Genomic DNA, 20,976 nt, shown 5'->3' on the forward strand with positions numbered 1-20,976 from the left:
AAGAAAGCCATTATTGAAAGGAGGCCATAAGAAATGCTGTTTGAAGTTTGCTAGAAGTCATAAGGAGGACACAGCTCCATGTGGAAGAAGGAGCTTTGGTCAGATGAGAGACAAATGTAACCTTTTGGCCCAGATGCAAAACGTTATGTATGGAGCCAACCTAAATATATATATATATATATATATATATATATATATATATATATATATATATATATATATATATATATATAATGTATTTTGAAAACACTGATAGCATTTTTCATTCATGGATCACTGTGCTTCTGACAGTCCAGTGGTTTAGGCTGCAGGAGGAGATGACAGAAGGCAGGGGGGGAAATAGTTAGTTTGCTCAAACTGAACTAGCACATGCAGAACCTGGAGTTTTGGATTATCAGGTTTGTGAAGTGACTATAAACACATCAGATCTGATTATTGGTTATCAGGCTTCCTCCCAAACAGTCTCCCATCCAAGTACCGACCAGGCCCTTCCCTGTATAAACTTTGTAACGTTCATTATGTCTACTTGTGTTATAGTATCACTTTTTGGGTTCATTTTGTCTGACAAAATGAACCCAAACAGTGATACAGGCCCTTCCCTGCTTAGCTTCTGAGGTCTGACGGGATCGGGGATATGGCCTATAATAATACTAAGTATAATAACACTGAGTATTATCCTGTGTAAATTGTTATTCAAATGACAATGACGTATAACTTATATACATTTATTGATTGATCGATTGTGATTTAATAAAAAAAATAACAGTCTGCTGTTCTTGGCTTCTTGACAATACATTTCTTGTGTGGACGCTGTGTTTGAGGAGAGGAGAGTGCTTTTGTCCCTGTGTAATTACAATGTTCATTTTCCAACACATGTACTTGTGAAAGTGCACCACGAGAAGAGCGTGTGAGTGTATGTTTTAGGTGTGGGAAGCATTTTGTGCACTCCACAAAATCATAGATCATAATAAATGAATGGCAATGGTTACCACAGTTACCACTATTGAGTTCTTGATGTTACACTATAGGAACTTTTGACATCAAGTGAACATATCCATATCGATTATTTCAGATGTTTTTGTTAAAATCATGAGTAAATGTAAGATCCCGAAGGCTATAACTGAAGACTTTTTTCACACATAATGTCCCTGGCAGGTGTGAGCTTCTATTTGAACAAATGTGTTCTTAAGTGTAATCAGCACAGCCTTTGACTTCTTTGGTGGTGTCAGATGTGAGAAAATAAGAATACAGGCTCCATGTTCTGTGTCAGCCTTCTCACTGTCTCACAACACAATCTCACATTTTAAATCCAATCCTTCACCAAGACAGGCAGTTCATGTTGACTGTGTGTGTGTGTGTGTTGAATGTGAAAGCAGGCCTCTCATTCACTCTGTCTCTGTACATGAGAACTATGCTAGCTTCTATGTTGAGCGTGACGTTTCAGACTCACCCTGTGCGCACCAAATTTGTCTGCCGTTTCCTGCGCGACGACAGGAGAACTCCAGGAAATTCCACCTCCCATTGGATGTCGGACGAAGACAGCAGAGGAAGCATCGCCATGTATGTAAGCTCCCATGACACACTTTCCCGAAGCGCTGCCTCCTGCACACAACATAACAGCTGTGGGCTTTGTGTTGAAGTTACAAGTACACCCATCACTGAAACATTTCAACAGGACATTCTCATACAAGACGTAAAGTCCTATCAGATGGTAGACTGGGTCGTGACATACTCCAAGTGCACAGGGGGTGGAGATTGCTTGGCAGAACACATTGATATTGGACAGAACATCTTCAATTGTTGCTGTTTTAACACTGTATGGTGGATGCTAAGGTTAAATTACTACTTTTTTATACATTTGTCTTTAAAATATATATATTTTTAATAATGTTGGACGCAGATGAAAAAAGAAGAGAAAGGAGGACGACAAAAGAGCAACAAATGTTCAGTCTGTCAAATGATTTCTTTGACTGGAACAAGGAGTGCTACATCGCTCCCATGGATTATAACACATTCACTTACATAAGTTGAATCTTTTCCATCAGACGCCAGCTGTTGGCTTTTCAGTGCTCCATTTCCATTGCTTTGAATATCTTTCACATTATGCACCCTGCAGGAACGTGGAGGCGTAAGTGTGAAGCCAACACAAATGCTGTTTAAAAGGAGCCTTTCAGGGAATGCCTCCTGACTTTTTCAGTTGTAATGGTTTGGCTCGATCTAAATGGCGTTTACATAACAGCGTCGAAATAGGTCTGACATGATTCATAACTCTGCTGTTCAGTGGATCATTATATAAAATGCTATGTCTAAAGAAAACACAAAGCTGCTTCAGATGCATACTTAATCTTACATTTTCCTGGTTGGATGAGTCTGGAGTGGACCTCAGTAAACAGGGACAACAGAGCGAACCTTTAGCTACAATCGGGTGCATTTGCATGTATCTATTTATAGCCACATCTGTTCATTAACTGGTCATGTCTCGTTTAAACAAGTAGTTCATTGAATACAGATTAAAATTTGAACCATTATATATAGCTGACACAACCTGCTGGTCACAGAACACCACCACTGAACACTAAGGCACCGCCATCATCACATTCACCTTTTTGTTTAGATCACGTTGAACCTTTGAGACTGAGAATCAACTATTTACCTTAAATAACGTCTCTATCTAAAACACAGCAGAGTCACCACTTGCTCACTTGCAGGCCATTTGAGGTAAAGCGAGCTGAAATACTGAAATAACATCAGACTGCAGTCTCCCCACCACCCCCACCCCCACTGGGTTATTTAAGGTAAACTGACTACAGAGACAGCCCTATGAAGTTAATGCAGGTTACAGTGTTTACAGCCTAGCCTATATTTGTTTGACGGGACATTTCTAGATCTTTGTTGTGCACTAAGCGTTGGTTCATTTGACTGCTTTAAATAACCCTGTTTCCTCAGTTAACAGCTCAACATCATTATCTCATCCACTTCACACATGTTCATCCCTGTTTGCATAAGAGGCTATATATCTCTGTCTTTTGGGTCTGTCTGGGCACAGGTCTGGGTGCCTATGTGTCGGTTCATTGTGTAATCGGAAAGAGAGCTGTCTGAGCTGAGTCGTGACTGTCTACTCGAGCAGCATTTAGAAACTCCGGAAACAAGTCTTGAGATGGAAATGGAGGCTGCAACATCCGCGTGATCACCAGCACTGCACCAATCGCAGCTCACCAAATCTCCCCAGGACTCGGTATCCCCTGCCGTGCGTGATGGAATGGGCGGACCGGGGAAATCTCTGTCACCGGGAGTGGGAGGCGAGCGTGTAGTAAAGCCCGGCCGCCGCAGTATATAAGACAGAGCAGAGGAGAGCTCCAAGACAGGACGGCAGCCTTTTCAGCACCACAGCGAGCGGACAGCGACTCCAAATCCTAACTTTACAGCGGCCATCATGGTTCTCATCTGGACTCAGTTTGGTGTCAAACACAAAAATGTCAATGTCAAATGCAAAGTGCGGGTGATGCACAGAGGAGACAGCTCCGGCTCAGCATCGTCAGCGGTAAGTCTGCTTTTACTACTTACTTTTTTTCTAAGTTTTTAAATAACTGTGAGGAAGGAACATTTTATACCGGCATATATCGTAGCACAGCAGGGTTCTTGCTGAAATGCTGTAGTTGCTACAGAGTGTTCAACCAATCACGAGCTTGGATCTCAGTTGTTGGGAGGGAGCGAGAGTCTCGCGCCCTCACGATCCTATCTCTAAAGAAGCAAATACCCGTTTCTCACGGAGTATGCTACAACAACCAATGACTAGCTTCATAAATAACTCATATCATGCAACTGCAGCTTACAGGATGGTACCTAGTTGGCTGTAGTTTGGGGAGTTGGCGAATTATAATTCAGAATAATGTGTACAATATTCAACATGCAGCTTTATCTGCACAGAGACAATATTAGACATATTAAGCAATATGAGCAGTTTGAGACTCAGGAATCTAAATATGACTGTTTTTATGTGTCTATCCAGGAAGGTGTCAAGTCTGACCAAGAAAGCCCTTGTCTGGCCATTAAACCATCTGGTAAAGACTTCTATAAAGTGCTGGGCGTGTCGCCAGACTCCAACGAGGATGAGATCAAAAAGGCCTACAGGAAGCTGGCTCTGAAGTTTCACCCTGACAAGAACAGTGAAGCTGAGGCAGAGGAGAAGTTCAAAGAGATCGCAGAGGCCTACGAGATTTTGAATGACCCTAAAAAGAGGAACATCTATGATCAATTTGGCGAAGAAGGTGAGACTTTTATTAATGTTTATGGTTTGATTTAACTGTGACTGAAGATAGACAGAAACTTTATTCAGCTCAGGTATCTGATGCTTAACTTGCTTTTTTTTACCTTCTCTTCAGGTCTCAAAAATGGCATGTCCAGTCAAGGCAACCTCTTCCGCAGTAATTTCAACAACTCCCATGCCTCTTTCTCATCCTGTTTTCATGGCTCAGACCACTTTGACATCCTATTCGGCCAAGATGATGATGACCTCTTCAACCCTTTTAGACGCTTCACATTCAGTCATGTGGGCGGATACAGCCAGGAAGAGGGCATGAGGAAAGGCCATGTTCAGGGCAAGGCCGAGGTACATGATCTGCTTGTCTCTCTGGATGAGGTTTTGCACGGTTGCACAAAGCGTGTGAAGATCACCCGCAAACGCCTGAGCCCTGACGGCCGCAGCATGCGATCTGACGACAAAGTGCTCAATGTGGTGGTGAAGAAAGGGTGGAAGGCGGGGACAAAGATCACATTCCCTCGAGAAGGAGACGAAACACCCAACAAAGGCCCTTCTGATATCACATTTGTCCTTAAAGACCAGGAGCACCCAGACTACCGGAGGGACGGCTCCAATATTGTCTACACAGCCAAAATCACACTAAAAGAGGTGAGTTGCGTTTACATTTCACATCTTAACACAAAGGAACCATATACATTTAGATCCACTTTCAAAGTCAAAACCACACCATAGTAATTCAATAATCTATCAGAAATGATGTCTGGACACTTTCCCTCTAGCATACTATAGCAGCTGCAGCACTAACTCCTCCAATGCCAAGAGCAAAGGAGCATGAGCTAAATTTAGCCTTGCTGCTCACAACCCCCCGTCATTTGCACTGATCCTGCCTCTCCGCCGTTGGCTGCTGACTCCTCCGCTTCTAGATGGCAGGCTGCAGTGAGAAACAGCCAGGTTTTTTTGTTTTGTTTTTTTGGACAGGTTCTTTTTCTGGCTCTCACTTACCTCCTACTCAAAGATATGACAGCACTCTGGCATTTCAAGCAGCCCTTCCATCATTCGTGGGCTAGCTTCAATCACAGAGCACTTAACTCCTACGCGCACTCAGTAAACAGGCATAATTGCAACATCAGTAAGACTGCTGTATTACATAACTGGAAAGTGTTACACCTATTAAAGACAGGCATCAATCAATCAATCAATCAATCAATCAATCAATCAATCAATCAATCAATCAATCAATCAATCAATCAATCCTTTACATAACTGTGTTTCAGACAAGAGCACTTAGTTGGTTCCTTTATGTTACATGTATTATGATCACCCTTTTTGAGATGAGGGTCTAATCTTATCCTTTCTGTCTCCCCAGGCATTGTGTGGCTGTACTATTAATGTGCCCACACTTGACAGCCGGATGATGCCTTTGCCGTGCAGTGACATTATTAAACCTGGTGCAGTGAGACGTCTGCGAGGGGAGGGTCTCCCTCTGCCCAAGAGCCCATCACAGAGAGGGGACTTGGTGGTGGAGTTCCAGGTGCTCTTCCCTGACAGGATCCCACCCCAGTCTCGAGAGATCATTAAACACAGTTTAGCCAAATGCTAGCGCATCTCCTGAAATGACACAAGGATCACCATGGGTGCATTGTTGAAAATTCATAGCTTTGCCCAAAGGTGCTAATACTGGAACCATTCACAGCCTTTTATTGTGACTGGAGGATGTAGACACCTCAGTGACTTGTAGTTTGGGCAGAAAGGGTAATGCAGCAATTGGCTGCACGTTGAGCAAAGAGGTGAGCAGTGACTGAATGTCTTCTGACAGCACCTTCCTCCTGACCGGAAAGGTATTTAGTGCTGTTATACAGTACATGCAAACGCTTGCAGAAGATGATTGTGCTATTCAAGTCTGTATAGACTTCCTCAAATCTGAAAGGTGATACATCTACTTTCAATGTCAATATTGGTTATATGGTTTTCATATGACTATTTCTTAAATAAAGCTTATATAATTGTGTACAAAGAGTACTTTGTGTACAAAAAGCAATAATACTGTCTCTAAGAGAGATTCACATGTGAAATGTTCTATTGAATGATTTGAGATGATTGTACAAAGGCTTTTCTGTAATAACTTATCCAAATGTACTCATGTAAACGTGGCTATATGAAGAATACAACGACTTTGAATAAATAACAATTGAAAAAAAAAAGCTTCGCACTGGTCATATAAGTAAAACGATTAAGATATTGTGAGTGGGGGGGCTAGAGGATCATTGTTGATCCATGATTACTAGTCCTTCTGAACTAGTTATCAGAAGTCTGATCACCAGCTCTATGCTGCCCTCTTGTGTTGGTCTGTTGCTATGGCAGAGAAAACGTCTAGAAATGAAGACACCTGAAGAGCTCAGCGGCTAATATCCATTTTACTCAACAGCTAAACACAGAGCCCAACTCTTACATGCTGTATAAGCGAGTGATTGGCCTAAACCTTCTCTCAGGGGAGAAACTGCTAATGGGCTCGTCATACCACCTGTGCACAGCGACTCTAAACAGACCCCACGTGTGATCAGCAGTTAACCTACATTTACCGTTCATGTCATCTGATAAGAAATGTCTCAAGTGCATCAGACCGCGCCATCAAACTTGACAGAGGCCTACCCTGTGTCAAACCTGGCTCTGGTTGTCTTGTTGCTGATTCCATGTGTAGTCATTTTACTGCTGTTGAACTGTCTGTTTTTGGGTTACAAGTTGTTAATATTATCAAAAAAGACAGACAAGCGAGCAGACACGGAGGCAATGTTTTTACAACCTAACCCGCCCAGAGCCAGACGACTGTCAGACGTGGCCTTTTCCCCGCTGCCAAATGGGAGAAGAGCTTACATGTCCCTGTCGGAACCTGCCCTGCCTCACCCTGTCACGTCTTCCCGTGCATCATCCAGGGAAAGGCTAGGCTTTGACCAAAGAATACGGCTCCTGAGGCCTGATGGCGCAACCGGCTCAGGTTCACTGAGAGCCCCGAGCACCATCCGCGCCACTTCCTCTGCGGTTTGCCCCAGATTAGACCTGGGCTCTGCAGTCTACAAGGGCGAGTGGCGCAAAAGTGCGCCTCTTCTTCTGCAGCAGCCTCAGCAGCTGTCCAGCGACTCCGAGAGTGAAACCAGCGTGAACCTTGCGCCTCCAAACTCTCCAATGGTCAGTGACATTTACAGCGTTTGTTTCTCATGATTGTATTGGGTGTTACACAGCTGTGCCACTAGGGGGCAGTAATGCACTAACAACAGACATTGTAAAATTAATATTACGACACTCCAATCTCAATTTTACTACGGTATTTTTTACTGTGGTTTTAACATTTTTTACAGCAACGCTTGTCTTTTTCTTCTGCTTATTATTATTTTTTATGTATTTATTTCCCCCCCCAGAAAACATAAGGTATAGCCACAGGTGGGTAGTACATTTACTAAAGTACATGTACTTTAGTAACTGTACTTTTACATGTACTATTTTCATACAGTACTTTATTTATTTTTTACTTCTACTTGAGCAAGATTAAAATGAAGCATCTATACTTTTAGTTGAGTAAAAAAACAAATAGAAACATGTCCCACTGTGAGTAAATCTTTAAAGGAAAAATCGACATTTTGACTTGAAAAAAAAAAGGATTTTGTGAGTGTTTTGTTTACTGAGTAATTCTCCTACTTGAGTAAAATCATATATTTTTTTAAATGTATAAAAATCCTCTTACTTACTTTTGGCTACTCTACCCACCTCTGGCTATGGCACCTGTAACTTTAAGCGTGGTTACATAACACACCTCTTCATTTTTGTTTTGTTTCTCATGAAGCGAGTTCCAGGTATAATTTGAGTGCTTTTTGCAATGGGAGTTATCGTTGGTGCAGCCCTCTAACTACATTCAGGTCATTTAAGTGGTCCCTCGTTAAAATGTATTGCCCACCCTTGCCCTGCTCAATTTTGTATTTTATTTGGCCACTGTTGTGAGTTTACATTGATAGGAGGAAAAACAATAAAACCGAGAATCTTTTTCCTTCTCTGGCACTGACCTTTGTGTGTATATCTGGCCTCGACCGACCCGGAGAACCATGAGAGCAGAAAACCAAGCCAATGCACGCTGAAAGTCCTGATTAAACGAAGCCAACAGAACAACATCATCTGCAGACACTAGAGATGAGATCCTGTCCTATCGTGCCCAGTTGGGCCCCCCTCGAGAAATTCTATCTACAAAAGTGATGAGCAGAACTGATGACAAAGGGCTTCCTTGGTGGAGCTACATGTACCTACCAGAACTACCCTCCTACTCTCACCTATGGTCATAAGATTTCATCATGACTGAGAGGACAAGATTACAGGTACAAGCAGTCAAAATGAATGACGAGCTCAGAGTGGAGCCGCTACTCCTCAACATGCCAGCTGAGACGGCTCGGGCATCTGATTTGGAGGCCTCCTGCAGGGGAACCTCTCTTCCGTACATGCCCCACCAGAAAGAGGCCTTGGGGAAGACCTTGGACACTATGTCCCTCACCTGGCCCGGGAACACCATAGGATTTTCCGGACAGAGCTATAGGATGTTGTGAATGGACCCCTGATGATGCGGAAGATGCACAGTGTAGCGAGATCTGCTCCTTGAACTCAATCACACATGAGAGGGCATAATGATATTGTTTGTCCAGCGCTTGATCACACATTGTTTTGTTTCTCCTACAACTTGTTTTTTTTTTTCCCCACTGCAGGAGGCCGACAATGCAGAGCACATATGTCGTAGCAGTCCATATGACATACATGCAGATGTGAACACAGCTGTAGAAGTGCACCTATTTGACAAAATGGACATGGAGTGTGAGCTTTCTGACCCATTTTCCGAAGTCTCCTGTATTCTCACATCTGCAGTGGGTCCGGGACTGGATAGCGACTTTGGGGCCAGTGCAGGTTCTTTTTTATTCTCCCTTTGCCTATTAGCTTCACTAATCACTTTTATTATTGTGCTTTGACAGTGTTGCAAGTAAAATTGATCTGGCCTGCATTTTAGGTGTGTCCTTGAGGATTCTTTCTGCAGACAGTGACGGTTTGTCCAGTGGAGTGCTCGCCTCTGCTCTGGAGTGGGACTATTACGACCCATGCTATGTCAAACAGAATAATGTACCAAAACACAAGCATCACAGACCAGTAATGCACACTAAACAGTACTGGGTGTAAACACTCCTGTGTAATGTAAGATTTTAAATGTCATTTAAATTATTATATTTATTTACAGTTTTATAAATTATTATATTTATTTATTTCATATTATTTCACTATTCACAAATAATTATCACGACTTTTAGCTGATTCCGTTCAGTGCACATTCCCACAAACGTTTGCGAGAGTAATTTAATGTTAATTATGCACCTGCGATAACTTGAATCACTGAAAATGGTCTTTAAATCAAGAATCACTTTTGTACCATTAATACCCTGCACACTTTTCATCACATTAATGTTCCTTTGTTTTGATGCACAATGAATGTATTCAGGCATCACCTATAACTTTGTCATTTGAGATTGTATGGCACAGCTCTGAAACTTTTTGTTACCATTTTTTTTTCACGCAATTTAAAAAAAATAAATTCTGTCTCATGCAATTCAAACAGCTTTGTCAATTCTCCTACATGTAAATGCAGAGAATTACCATTTTGTTTATCTCAGTCCATTGATGCAGAACGACAATAGTTAACAGAGCAATATCAAATATATATTTACACAATAGAGAGGCAGCAGAGGGAGGGAAGAGGAGAGTTCAGCTTCCTGGCAGCCCTTGTCATTTGGTAAAATTGTGCAATTATAGTTTACCATTTTTCCATTAGAGTAAATGGGGAGTTCTGGTAACTCCATGTAACATATTTCATTGACTTTTTTTATTGAGTGACCAAATGGAACTTTCTGCTAAATTTCGTACATTTCCGCAAAACTACGGTTTTTACTCCCAATATAGGCTAAATGTTTGTTAAATTTATTATCACACTTTTTTTTTTACATAGTAGAGCAAATGGAAAAAAAATGTTTTTCCTGATTGATTTAATATAGTTTTCAAATATATATAGTTTTGATAGCCTACTCTCCACAAACATCCGGCGAAATTACATGAACCTGACTACTCAATATTCATTCACACCATACACAGTGGTGGTAAGCAGAGGTGGATACTCAGATGCATACTTTTTGAAGAAATTGTACTTATTAGAGTAGTTTTTCATACTGTACTTTTACTTTACTTGAGTAAAATCACATTGAAGTATCTGTACTTTTACTTGAGTAAAATTGAGTAAATATTTAAGCTCAAATGCTTTATTTTTCTCTATAAAATGGATGTCGTTTGTGCTTTGGAACATTTTGTGACACCGGTCTCCGTCCAGTAGGGGGCGCTCCGCTGGTCTGCGTGCACCGGAAGTAGCGTATTCACTTGGCAACGACAGGATCCGAAAAAAAAAGAACGGAGAAAAAAAACTGATGAAGACATTTTACAATAATACATTCAGCTAAAACTGAGCTTAAGCGCCGACACAGATCCGGAGTAAACCTTCACATCTCTACACATTTGGGCAACAAATTGGTTTTGCGATATCTGAAGTCGCCAGTGCCTGCAGTGTGATCGAGAGAGGCGGTAACTTACATAAGATGTCGAACGGCTGGACTAAGGCATAAACTAACACCGTCACCTCGGTAAGTTCTGTGAAATGGCTCAGCTGGGAAGAACTGCACGGCCAGGGATGTTTCACAACTTTACATTCTGCGTCAGATAATTATTTCAACCTTCAATAACCAATGATGAATGCATTTATACTTATTAGCATTAGCTATCTATGGAAGCTTGCATATTGTACGTTCCCACTATAGTGACAGTGTTGCTACTATACCCGAAAAAACACCATTTATATATCTAGGACTCGTCTTAAATTGTTGTTATTCTCGATGATGTCACAGCCAAATGTGGGTAATAAATGTTTTACTGTCAGTTATTAACAATGTAGCACTGAGTCGTAATTATTATTGCCTGCAGGTCAACCAAGGAGTGTTAGTTAACTGTTTCATGTTTTTTTTTTTTACATAGGTGAGTCCTCGTCCAGGCACGGCGGTCCATATCACTTGGACCTTGGGCTCTGGGTTTAACTGATATGAAGATGGCAGATTCTGGAAAAGCAGATGAATTTGTGGATGCTGAGTGCCCCACCGAGTGCCTTGATGAAGCAAGCGCAGCAGCAAGTCAGGAAGAGCAGGAGGAACAGTGTAGGAGTGAAACCTCTTCCAGCATCACCTCAACTCAAAGGGATAAGGAGGGGGACAGCCTGTTGCAAACAGAGAGTGAACAGAGCCTGCTGTCTATGCCATGCCTCATGAAGGAGCTCCGGAGAGACTCTGCGGGCTCTCAGCAAGCCTCTTCAGGAGGTGACAAGGCTGCGTCGAGCCGTGCCTATGAAAGTGACTCTTCAAACCCCTGCATGCTGTCCCCTTCATCAAGCGGTCACCTTGCAGACTCAGACACACTCTCGTCTGGAGATGACGCGGCGAACCCCCCTGCGTGTGAAGATGGAGACAACATGGAAGCTTTACTGGATTCTGAACAGACTGCTGACCAGCCGACATCCTCTACAACGGGAGTGAGGAAGTCTCGCCGCTCGCGCTCCGAGAGTGACGCGCCTTCAAATGCAATGGCTGCTAAGAAAAATCGATGTCAAACAACGACAGAGGCGGCCACGGGACAGGAAAAACAAACAAATGGCAAAGTCGGAAAGGTTAAAGGGCATCGGAGTCAGAAACACAAAGAGAGAATGCGTTTGCTTCGTCAAAAACGGGAAGCAGCGGCACGGAAGAAATACAACCTATTGCAGGACAGCAGCACAAGTGACAGCGAGGTCACCTGTGATTCCAGCACCAGCTCCTCTGATGATGACGATGAAACTTCAGGAGGGAGCAAGACAATCAAGACCGATATCCCAGGTAATATTCAACACTACTCAACACAGTCATTAGAGTTTGGTACATAAAAAATCCATTGGTAATTGGAATTTGGACATTTAACAGTCGAACATCCCCCCCATTATTTCTGGTGGATTCCATATTTCAGTGTATCTATTTAGCTTCTTTTCTGTTTAATCTGTTTAATTTAGAACATTTGCACAGCTAACGACCAAAAAGATAAAGAGAAATTGTAAACATTCATCATTGTACGGAATCTGCTTAATATGTTGCATTTTTAAGAGTTTTTTTTCTTCACCACTATTGTTTATAATTGCTTTCAAATATAACAAGCTGCTATCTCTTAGCCATTTTAATTCTGATATGTTTTGTCATTCTCACAATCATCTTTGTGTTTGTCTTTCAGTTCTTGTATTAGAGTAGAATGTCTGAAAAAACTTTTTTAACTACTTAAACTATGACATTAAAGGAGTCAACCTTGAATGTTAAATTGGCAGGCTTCAGCAAATGAAGATGATATGTTGAGATTTTCAGTATTTTTAACAAAAGCACTTGCTCTAAGGTTACATTTAATGTTTTACACAAACATTACGGTTTAAAGAGGCCTTTTGGGCCTTGAGTAATTTAGAAAACTTCAATGGTTTCAAAGCAGTCTTTTCTGTACAATTCAGCCAAAACTAAAAATCTTTTATGTATTCTTATTTTTGGGAATCACATGGGTGAGTTGATGGTTTTTACTCTTCTTTTTCTTAAATAATAATAATATAACTTTAGGTTCATAAATACAACTTTTACAGTTTGTTGCATAAAATATAATATTCTTAATCTCAAGCATTACATTGATGCTGAAAAATGTAGAGTTTATTATTAATAGATGCAGTTAACCAGTTTACTTTGTTATTCAACCCCACCTCAAGACTAAATATGTCACAAAATCATTATTCCGTGTAGATGCATCAAAATACATTTCAGTCATTTTTACAGCAGCGCACACATTTGAGTGCTTCAATTGCATGTTGCCCATCAGCATGGAAGGGTCCACCTGCGCGTAACCATAAACAGACTCATTGTCTCTTAAGTAGAAGTCCACTTCCAAAGCATGAAATTGTTTTCTTACTGCTTGGCCTCAATGTCTTTAAAGCTGGCTTCAGACGTGCGGCGGAGAGATCCAGAGTTGGGGCTCAGGTTCATGGGCTTTTGGACAGCAGTTCGTGGGACAGAAACGGCATTGGGAGTGTTCTGGAAGAGGCCATGACACGATTTGCTATGATGCAGCGGCAGACTGAAGAACGCTTTAGAGTCTGGATGGAACGGCTTGCCCACCTTGACTCTGACGATTCGTCAAAGCGCTCAAGTGATGCTCCAGACGGGCAGAATCCTCAGGAAGCACGGCCTTCACGTCCCAGTTCATTTCTGCCATCATCAGAGTCCGCCGAAACGATGGCTGCTTACATGTTGGCCCGGGAGAATAACAGCCTCACTCCCACCACAATGAACAACAATATCATGCATGAAGTAGTAACTCAAAATGGAAATCTAGGAGTCCCTGACCCTGGACTCTTGAATGTTTGAATAACGCATCTTCCTTCTCACACACAATCTTATCTGACGATCCTGTAGTACACATTTGCGTGAGGACACAAAATAAATGCATGTAAACCACAGCTGGGTCTGAGGTGGCCTTTTGTTACTTGTCTGGCCCACTGTGTGTGCAGGCAGTGAATCACTGTGAGAATAGATGTTGTTTTACATGAGTAATTCAACTCACCCATTTGATTTCTGACTTATTTGTAACCGTGATATGAAACAGTGGATTACAGTTTATATTTCTGCCATATGTGATAAGCTGTGATTAGTGTAGGTAGCATGTTTCCTGTTGGTATATGAATGTGACTCCCACAACAGCAGAGCTTTTGTTCCCCGTTGAATATCTATTTTCTGGGTTATGAATCTGCTGTTTTTTGGGGTGACAAAGCTTTACTGATATAAAAATCTACCTAAATACTGCTGTATTTTATTTGATCTTAGACTAACTTTTGTAAATTTGACTAATAGGCTAATTGCTTTTTGACATGATTGCAGCACCAAACAGCAGTACTCATTTTCTTGTTGTGAAACTAGGTTTTGCATAATTTAGTATAAAAAAAAAGTTATATTAATATGGATCAGGATTGATCGATCAAAAATGTTATACACAAAATCCAATCCGTTTGTTGATGGCAGGTTGCAGGGATGCAGCATCCATGTAGTTAGATAGGCCAAAATGTTAAAGAACGACTCATTCAACAGCCATGTCACTGACTGGTGAATGTGATAACACACTACAGTGTCAACACTTACTTGATTTACAACCAATCTTCACTAGTTTGCTCTTGGCAGTGTGCCCCTATACTAGGAATAAGTAACATTTTTATGCTTTTAATTTTAGGTCTTGACTGCTGTCTTTCCTCTGTACATAATTTAATGTTTGTAGCTATTTTACACTTCTGTAACAGTGCATGGACTCTTCTAAAAATCACCAAAGAAGTGTCCGGTTTGGATCCTGTTGCTTCTTAATTCCCCAGGCCATGCCATATTTATATACTACGAGAGGAACTGTACACCTCATTAGTTTGCATGTGAAAAGACCAGGGTAGCTTCAATCATGAAGAGAAAAAGAGGTTTGTGTGTTTTGAATTTGGTTTCAGTATAAGCCTGGTACTTAAGTTTTACTGGGCCTGGTCTTGCCAACGGGTTGTAGCACTCGGGCACAAAGATCTCCTCAGCGCCATGGGTTTGTGTTCTGACTCCTGCAGTTTGCTTAATGTCTCTCCCAGTCCCTGCCTTCTTTAACGCTATACTGTCCTATCTGAAATTAATAAAAATAAGGACTGCAAGACAAATCAAACTACAGTGATTCACACTAGATCTTCAACATCTAAGAATGCCCTTTCCCAACATTAAGTGTTGGTACTTTTACCATTTCATCAGGTTGCAGACCTTTGTATGTTGTATATAGAAACACAAGTTTACCGTTTCAACTGGTCTCATGCCTTTTCACAGGGTAAAACTAAAGCAGTTGTACTCTCTCCTTTATAGTATTGTGTGATTTACATTTTGAATCAGTTACAATTGATTGTTTTGCATTGGTTATTTTCTACTGTAAATTGTGAATGGCTGTTATTTTTGAAGCAATAAATCCTGAGGGGACAAACTACATCAAAAGTTTTAAAGTGTAATAATTTAAATATAAATGATAACACATTGAATTTCACTTGAGATAATAGCTGCCTTGTTGTGTCATGAAGTCAGAGCTCAAGGGAGAAGAACACAATTTGAATAATGTAAAGTGTTTGTGTTTGTTTTCTGCAGACGGGCCACCAGTAGTGGGTCACTATGATATTTCAGGCTCTGATTCTAACCAAGAGAGTATGAATGTGGAGGCTGCCCGGCCCAGCGTGATAAGGCATGAGCTAAAAACTCACAGAGGCCGAGTTATGGCAGTACCCTCTGGGTGTATAAGAGCTCTTAGCTCACTCTCAGGTCAGTTTCAAACCTGGTATCTCTGATGATTGGCATGAATTAACATTATTATAGTTATTGGGAGAGACATTTTCACCACAAGATACCTTTGTATGTCATTGTCTTCAAGGCCCCAGAAGCACCCTGCCGCTCCGGCTCTGTTTACAGTCTTCTGTTCTTCTATTTCAGGAAATGCAGAAGCACAACTGTTGCACAAGGAAAGTTCTCAACACAAGGGCCAGATTAGTATCACCTCTTCTGACAGTGAGGTGGAAATTGTTGATGTGCAAGAGAAAGCACGGTAAAGACAATATCACATTGAATGTTTTCTTTGTTTTGAGAGTTTACTAATTACTGGTGTGTGTGTTTAAATCCAGTTGTTCTCATCCTTATGGAGGGGTGATAAAGAGTTTATCCTCTTGGAAAGAAAATCCAGTTAATCAGATAACCAGCACCAATCAGTCACAGCTTTGGACTTCAGTTTCACCACAGCCCAACTGGGTTTCCCCTCCTGAAGTAGTTGACCTCACCCTTGACGAGGAAACCGGACACAAGTACTTACTTTAAATCTATGCTGAAGACCTGTATTCTCAATTTTCTTCTTGACCTTTCCTTACCTCCTTGTTACGGTTGGGATTTTTTATTATTTTGCAGCTTTGGCTGCAGCTTCTAATGAGTTAGCCTGCTCCTGTGCACTGTTGAACAAACATGTTAAAGCCATTCTACTGATGTAAGACTTTGATATTGGGTTGTTGACTATGAATTTAGTTAAGACAACGCTAAGAGAATATTTAAAGAGCAATACCTATATTTGAATACAAGGGAGTATATACTAGACATTGAGATAGTGGCAGCTGGTTCATGGGTGAATTTCTATCTGTTTATGATCAACAATAGTTGTTTTAAATAGTCCAACCACTGGGTTTTATTTTTTGTTAATTTTGTTTTTTCCCCTCGAGGTACATTTAACCAAATTTAAACAACACAAACCAAACAAAGTTTCTTGGACTAGACTACATGTTCTTTTAGACGTTACAGCATGAATGCTGTCCAGCTAATGGTCACTTCAGACCTGCATGCTTCTGCATGCCCCTTTACACCTCTGGGAACTCTTGAGAAAGTTTGTGTACCTTGAATTCTACAAAAGAAGATTGACCCTAATGCCTTGACAACCTGTACTAATTTTATTCTATTTATTTTTTTAAATGATTATTAAGTAGAGCTTTTTCTTTTAAAAATGGTTGTCTGAAAAAACCTGTATGGATCGATAAAGCAAAAAGTATTTTTTTAGACTAATGTTATTGATACACCACATAAAAAACTGGTATCACTTAATGCTAACACAGACATTATATTTTAATGGCTGAACTGTGCGAGTTGTACTTCTGCTGGTCACAGAAGTCTAACCAAAGCCTCATAAGTCATCCTAGTCCAAATGTTGTCCCCATAAGTTAAGTTTAATCATGTTAAATGTTTTTTCTTTGCTTTTGGTGATGTTTAATTTTTCTGTTTGTACTACATGTAACTGTTAAGCAATTTCTGTCCGGGCAATAGGTCATTAGACTATATTCAATCACAATGTTTTTAAGATTTTTTATGACATTCTTTAGTTTTTCCCGATTCACTTTAGCTCATCATCTTTGTCGATGTTGTTGCTACGGTTTTATGAAATAACAGACACCAACTTCTGGTTTGCAAAGAATTTTTATTTATCACTTGCTCCATGGTTAAATTAGTCATTTTAATCGTCTCACAACTCCATTATCTTTCTAACAAAACACAAAGTGTTGTTGCATCTGTCCAGTGACCCCATTCACCCAAAAGCTTCAAATTAGTTTAAATAAATAAATGAGTATTGTGTTATTTACATTGTTGTGCACTTTTTTGTGGTTCCTACTAGTTTCTACCATATTTTGTGGGATTTGGACATTTCATAGTATGTCAATCAAATTTGAGAGATACACTTTTCTGAAATCAAGTAGCCAAGCAGGATTAGGGACTTATGCACTCACCCTAAGGTAGCATGAGGGTCGGAGTTCAGACTGTGGCATCTGCTGCTGAAAGAACATATGGAGTGTATGGATCAATAGGGTGAAGCCGTCTGCTGAGGCCCTTCCCCAAAGCCCTATGGCCACCTCTTTTCACTCTGAAGGAGGCTGTTTCAGCTGTATGCTAATTTTTACAGGGCAGTGAATGTGCTGGCTGACAAACGACCAGTCACCTCCATGTTCAGGCATCTTTAGTTGTCCAGAGTTCTCTTAAGCCTACAAGGATAATTCAGCATTATCATGGTTGTGTAGTCCGAATCAGAACAGCTGCAGATCTTTCCCTTTTGCTTAGAAAATGTTCTACAGACGGTAATACAAATAATTTTCATGTAGGCAATGCTTTCATCAAATGGCCATGCTACAATAAAGGCCTTTTAACTTAATTTTTTTTTTTTAACGCCTCAGTTATGTATCTTTTTAAGTCAAACGTTGATACTTGCCCTGAAGAGCAAAGCTATGAAAGAACCACATTTTAGTTAGCCTGAACAAATCATTTCTATGCTAAACGGACACCCAGCGGTGAAAAATACTTTTTACTTTTAATTTTACCAGGCCTTTCTGTGTTGAGTTTGCATGTTCTCCCATGTGGCATTTTTTTGTTGACTAGACAAGTTTTTGGGGCCCCCTACAGTGCGTATGGTCCCCCCAGGGCGGACACCACTTTGGGAACTACTGCTTTAGAACATTATTTACCACAGGAATTAATCCATCAAAGAAAAAAAAGGTCAAAACTGGCATGTGCTGTAAAAGCAGGTTTGTGGACCTGTGTTATGATTCCAATGCAGTTGAAGATTTAGGCTATGCCAAGGCCATTTTACTGGATCTTTGTGAAGCGTTAGTGGGTGACACAGTGAAGGATATGGAACTCATTGGCCTCTTTAAGCCCACCTGTTTTTTTCATAGCAATGATCCCTCACAAATGTCAATGGGTTTACATGAAGATCAAATATCGGACCATGAAATGATTTCTGGAGTTCTCAGATTATGCTGTTTACATGCGACTTCAATAATTAGATACTGTATTCATTATCTGATAGTTGTAATCTGACTTCTCCCTAATGTTTTACAGTATATATGTCAACCAGGCGTTTAGTTTCACAACGGCCTATAGGATAAATAGTTTTCAGAGTTTCTTGTAGGTTTTCTCTGCTAATGGAACCATCTCCATGGTTATACAGTATACATGTCATCTAGAAAACCAACCAGTCCCTATAAAGCAATCTTGGAGCATAGAGGCCACTGTGATGGAAACTAAATGCGATGCTAAACACCCATACAGCTGCCGTGTCACTAAAAGATCAAATACACACCGATATCAACTTTATTTTCCATATATGCACCCTTAAATATCTTGGAATACAGCACACATTTGGTTAACACATCACTTACATTCAGAAAAGAAGCCAACAACGACCGTCAATAATCTGGAAACTAAAATGACTCTATGTTGTTCCATCTCTGCTTTTAGGGTTTACATCAATCTATCACTCAAACGGTTATATTGTAATGTTCCACCGGCTTCTTCAATCTGCTGTCAAAAACGGACCAAACTCCCTACACCAATTCTCACGTTGTGTCGACCACTGGGCCATTGGCTGCATTGCACTCTCCAGAACATTACTCCACACATCCCCTCACCCTCACATCCCCCACCTCATCCCTCTGCCCTCACAGCCGGGGACACAGGGCACTCAGGTGCCGGAGAGTTTGTTACGGAATAAGCCTGATCCACTCAGCCGCCGTTTTATTGACAAACATGCACTTTGTATGTGAAAAAGAATTTCCCTTAGTCACATTTATACAGACATTTAGAGTCAGGTGTGAGCCAACCTGAAGTCCAATCCCTGAGGTACGGCTTAAAGCTGCCCTGTCCACTGAAAAACACACACTAAGAATTGTCTCTTGAGAAGCATTGTCTGATGTGCACCATGCCTCGTTCAAAAGAGCTCTTTGAAGACCTATGATCAAGAATTATTGATTTGTATAAAGCTGGAAAAGGTTACAGAACCATCTGTAAATGTCTTGATCATAAATTCATCAAGAAAAATACAGCAAATATTATAAATACAGTTTAGCATTGTTGCTTCACTTCCAAGGAGTGGCCGTCCTGTAAAGATGACTCCAAGGGCACAGCGCAGAATATTCAATGTGGTAAAAAAGAACCCTAGAGTGTCAGCTACAGACTTACAGAAATCAGAATCTGTAAAACATTGAACAAGAATGGGGTTCATGGGAGAAGGCCACTGAGGAAGCCATGCTTTCTAAAAAAGTTACTGCAAGTTTGAAGTTTGCGAAAGAGCACTGTCTTGGATGCTCCACTGCAATACTGGCAAAATATTCTGTGGACTGATGAACCCAAAGTTGAATTGTTTGGGCGGAACACACAACGTCATGTGTGGAGGATAAATGGAATAAGCACACCAACTATTGCACTGTATGTGTTGTATGTGGTCTGTCCACACACGTCTGCTGCTAACACTTCTGTGAACACACTCACACTAGTCTTATAGTTTTATGTTTTTATAGTTTATTATTTATCTAAGTTATGTGTTATATGTTACATGTTTCATGTTGCACAATTGAACCGCAAAATCTTAGTTTGCGAACCTGTTCATGACAATGGCAATAAAACAATTCTGATTCTGAACATCAAAACCTTATCTCCACTGTGAAGTCTGGTGCGGGAGTGTCCTGGTGTGGGGGCACTTTGCCACCTCTGGGCCTAAACCTGATTGAGATGCTGTGGCCTGACCTCAAGAAAGCCATTCACGCCACATCCCAGAACCTCACTGAACTGTAAGAGTTTTGTAAAGAGGAATGGTTGGAGTTATTGGTGCCAAAGGAGGGTCAACCAGCTATTGAAGCCAAGGGTGTACTCACTTATTCCACACTGTGAATGTTAACATGTTATGGCCAACAACAGGTAATTGTTTGTGTGTGGTATTGGTTTAAGCGATGTTTACTCTTGTAATTTTAATAAAGATCAGACCACATATTTATGACCAATTTAGGCAGAAATGTAAGAAATTCCAATGGGTGTACTCACTTTTTCATCCAACTGCAGTTCAGTTGTTCCAACAATTCACAATTACACTGACAAATGAAATGGAGTTTTGGATGATTATTTTTGTGAATGTTACAGATCAGATCTGATTTTAACTCTCCAATGTGAACATGCTTTGTGAGGGCAAGCCTTTGTGTGTGTTTT

General features: G+C 40.8%; 3 protein-coding genes across 5 annotated transcripts; all 3 read left to right on the forward strand.

Moving 5' to 3' along the window:
* Positions 1–3,323: 3,323 nt before the first annotated feature.
* Positions 3,324–6,396, forward strand: LOC306983155 (dnaJ homolog subfamily B member 5). The gene is made up of 4 exons (XM_079582903.1): positions 3,324–3,541; positions 4,010–4,268; positions 4,383–4,909; positions 5,628–6,396. Exons 1-4 carry the CDS (start codon positions 3,434–3,436, stop codon positions 5,859–5,861), a joined length of 1,128 nt encoding a protein of 375 aa, XP_079439029.1. The 5' UTR covers positions 3,324–3,433; the 3' UTR covers positions 5,862–6,396.
* Positions 6,397–6,847: 451 nt separating this feature from the next.
* hwa (huluwa) lies at positions 6,848–9,463 on the forward strand (the record flags this gene model as incomplete). The annotated part of the gene is made up of 3 exons (XM_079551687.1): positions 6,848–7,444; positions 9,001–9,196; positions 9,297–9,463. Exons 1-3 carry the CDS (start codon positions 6,863–6,865, stop codon positions 9,461–9,463), a joined length of 945 nt encoding a protein of 314 aa, XP_079407813.1. The 5' UTR covers positions 6,848–6,862.
* Positions 9,464–10,689: 1,226 nt separating this feature from the next.
* Positions 10,690–17,548, forward strand: ark2n (arkadia (rnf111) N-terminal like PKA signaling regulator 2n). 3 transcript variants are annotated; one of them, XM_079551821.1, is made up of 5 exons: positions 10,690–10,965; positions 11,354–12,240; positions 15,571–15,741; positions 15,910–16,021; positions 16,098–17,548. In XM_079551821.1, the coding sequence occupies exons 2-5, from the start codon at positions 11,418–11,420 to the stop codon at positions 16,285–16,287; spliced, it is 1,296 nt and encodes a 431-aa protein (XP_079407947.1). In that variant the 5' UTR covers positions 10,690–10,965; positions 11,354–11,417; the 3' UTR covers positions 16,288–17,548. The 3 variants fall into 3 exon arrangements, with proteins under 3 accessions (XP_079407947.1, XP_079407949.1, XP_079407948.1); XM_079551823.1 differs by lacking the exon at positions 15,571–15,741 and having other exon boundaries at positions 16,098–17,547; XM_079551822.1 differs by lacking the exons at positions 15,571–15,741; positions 15,910–16,021; positions 16,098–17,548 and adding an exon at positions 13,361–14,418 and having other exon boundaries at positions 10,691–10,965.
* The last annotated feature ends 3,428 nt before the right edge of the window (positions 17,549–20,976 follow it).

The sequence above is a fragment of the Gobius niger genome (genome assembly GCF_951799975.1).
Source record: "Gobius niger genome assembly, chromosome: 2".
NCBI classification, from domain to species: domain Eukaryota; kingdom Metazoa; phylum Chordata; class Actinopteri; order Gobiiformes; family Gobiidae; genus Gobius; species Gobius niger.

What these genes read in the sequence shown, in the direction of transcription:
- LOC306983155 (XM_079582903.1), top strand. Translation starts at nt 3,434, where the DNA reads ATGGTTCTCATCTGGACTCAGTTTGGTGTCAAACACAAAAATGTCAAT. An exon ending in TGATCAATTTGGCGAAGAAG is followed by an intron (nt 4,269 to 4,382) that starts GTGAGACTTTTA and finishes CCTTCTCTTCAG; the next exon opens with GTCTCAAAAATGGCATGTCC. An exon ending in CCAAAATCACACTAAAAGAG is followed by an intron (nt 4,910 to 5,627) that starts GTGAGTTGCGTT and finishes CTGTCTCCCCAG; the next exon opens with GCATTGTGTGGCTGTACTAT.
- ark2n (XM_079551821.1), top strand. Translation starts at nt 11,418, where the DNA reads ATGAAGATGGCAGATTCTGGAAAAGCAGATGAATTTGTGGATGCTGAG. An exon ending in AATCAAGACCGATATCCCAG is followed by an intron (nt 12,241 to 15,570) that starts GTAATATTCAAC and finishes TGTTTTCTGCAG; the next exon opens with ACGGGCCACCAGTAGTGGGT. An exon ending in GATGTGCAAGAGAAAGCACG is followed by an intron (nt 16,022 to 16,097) that starts GTAAAGACAATA and finishes GTTTAAATCCAG; the next exon opens with TTGTTCTCATCCTTATGGAG.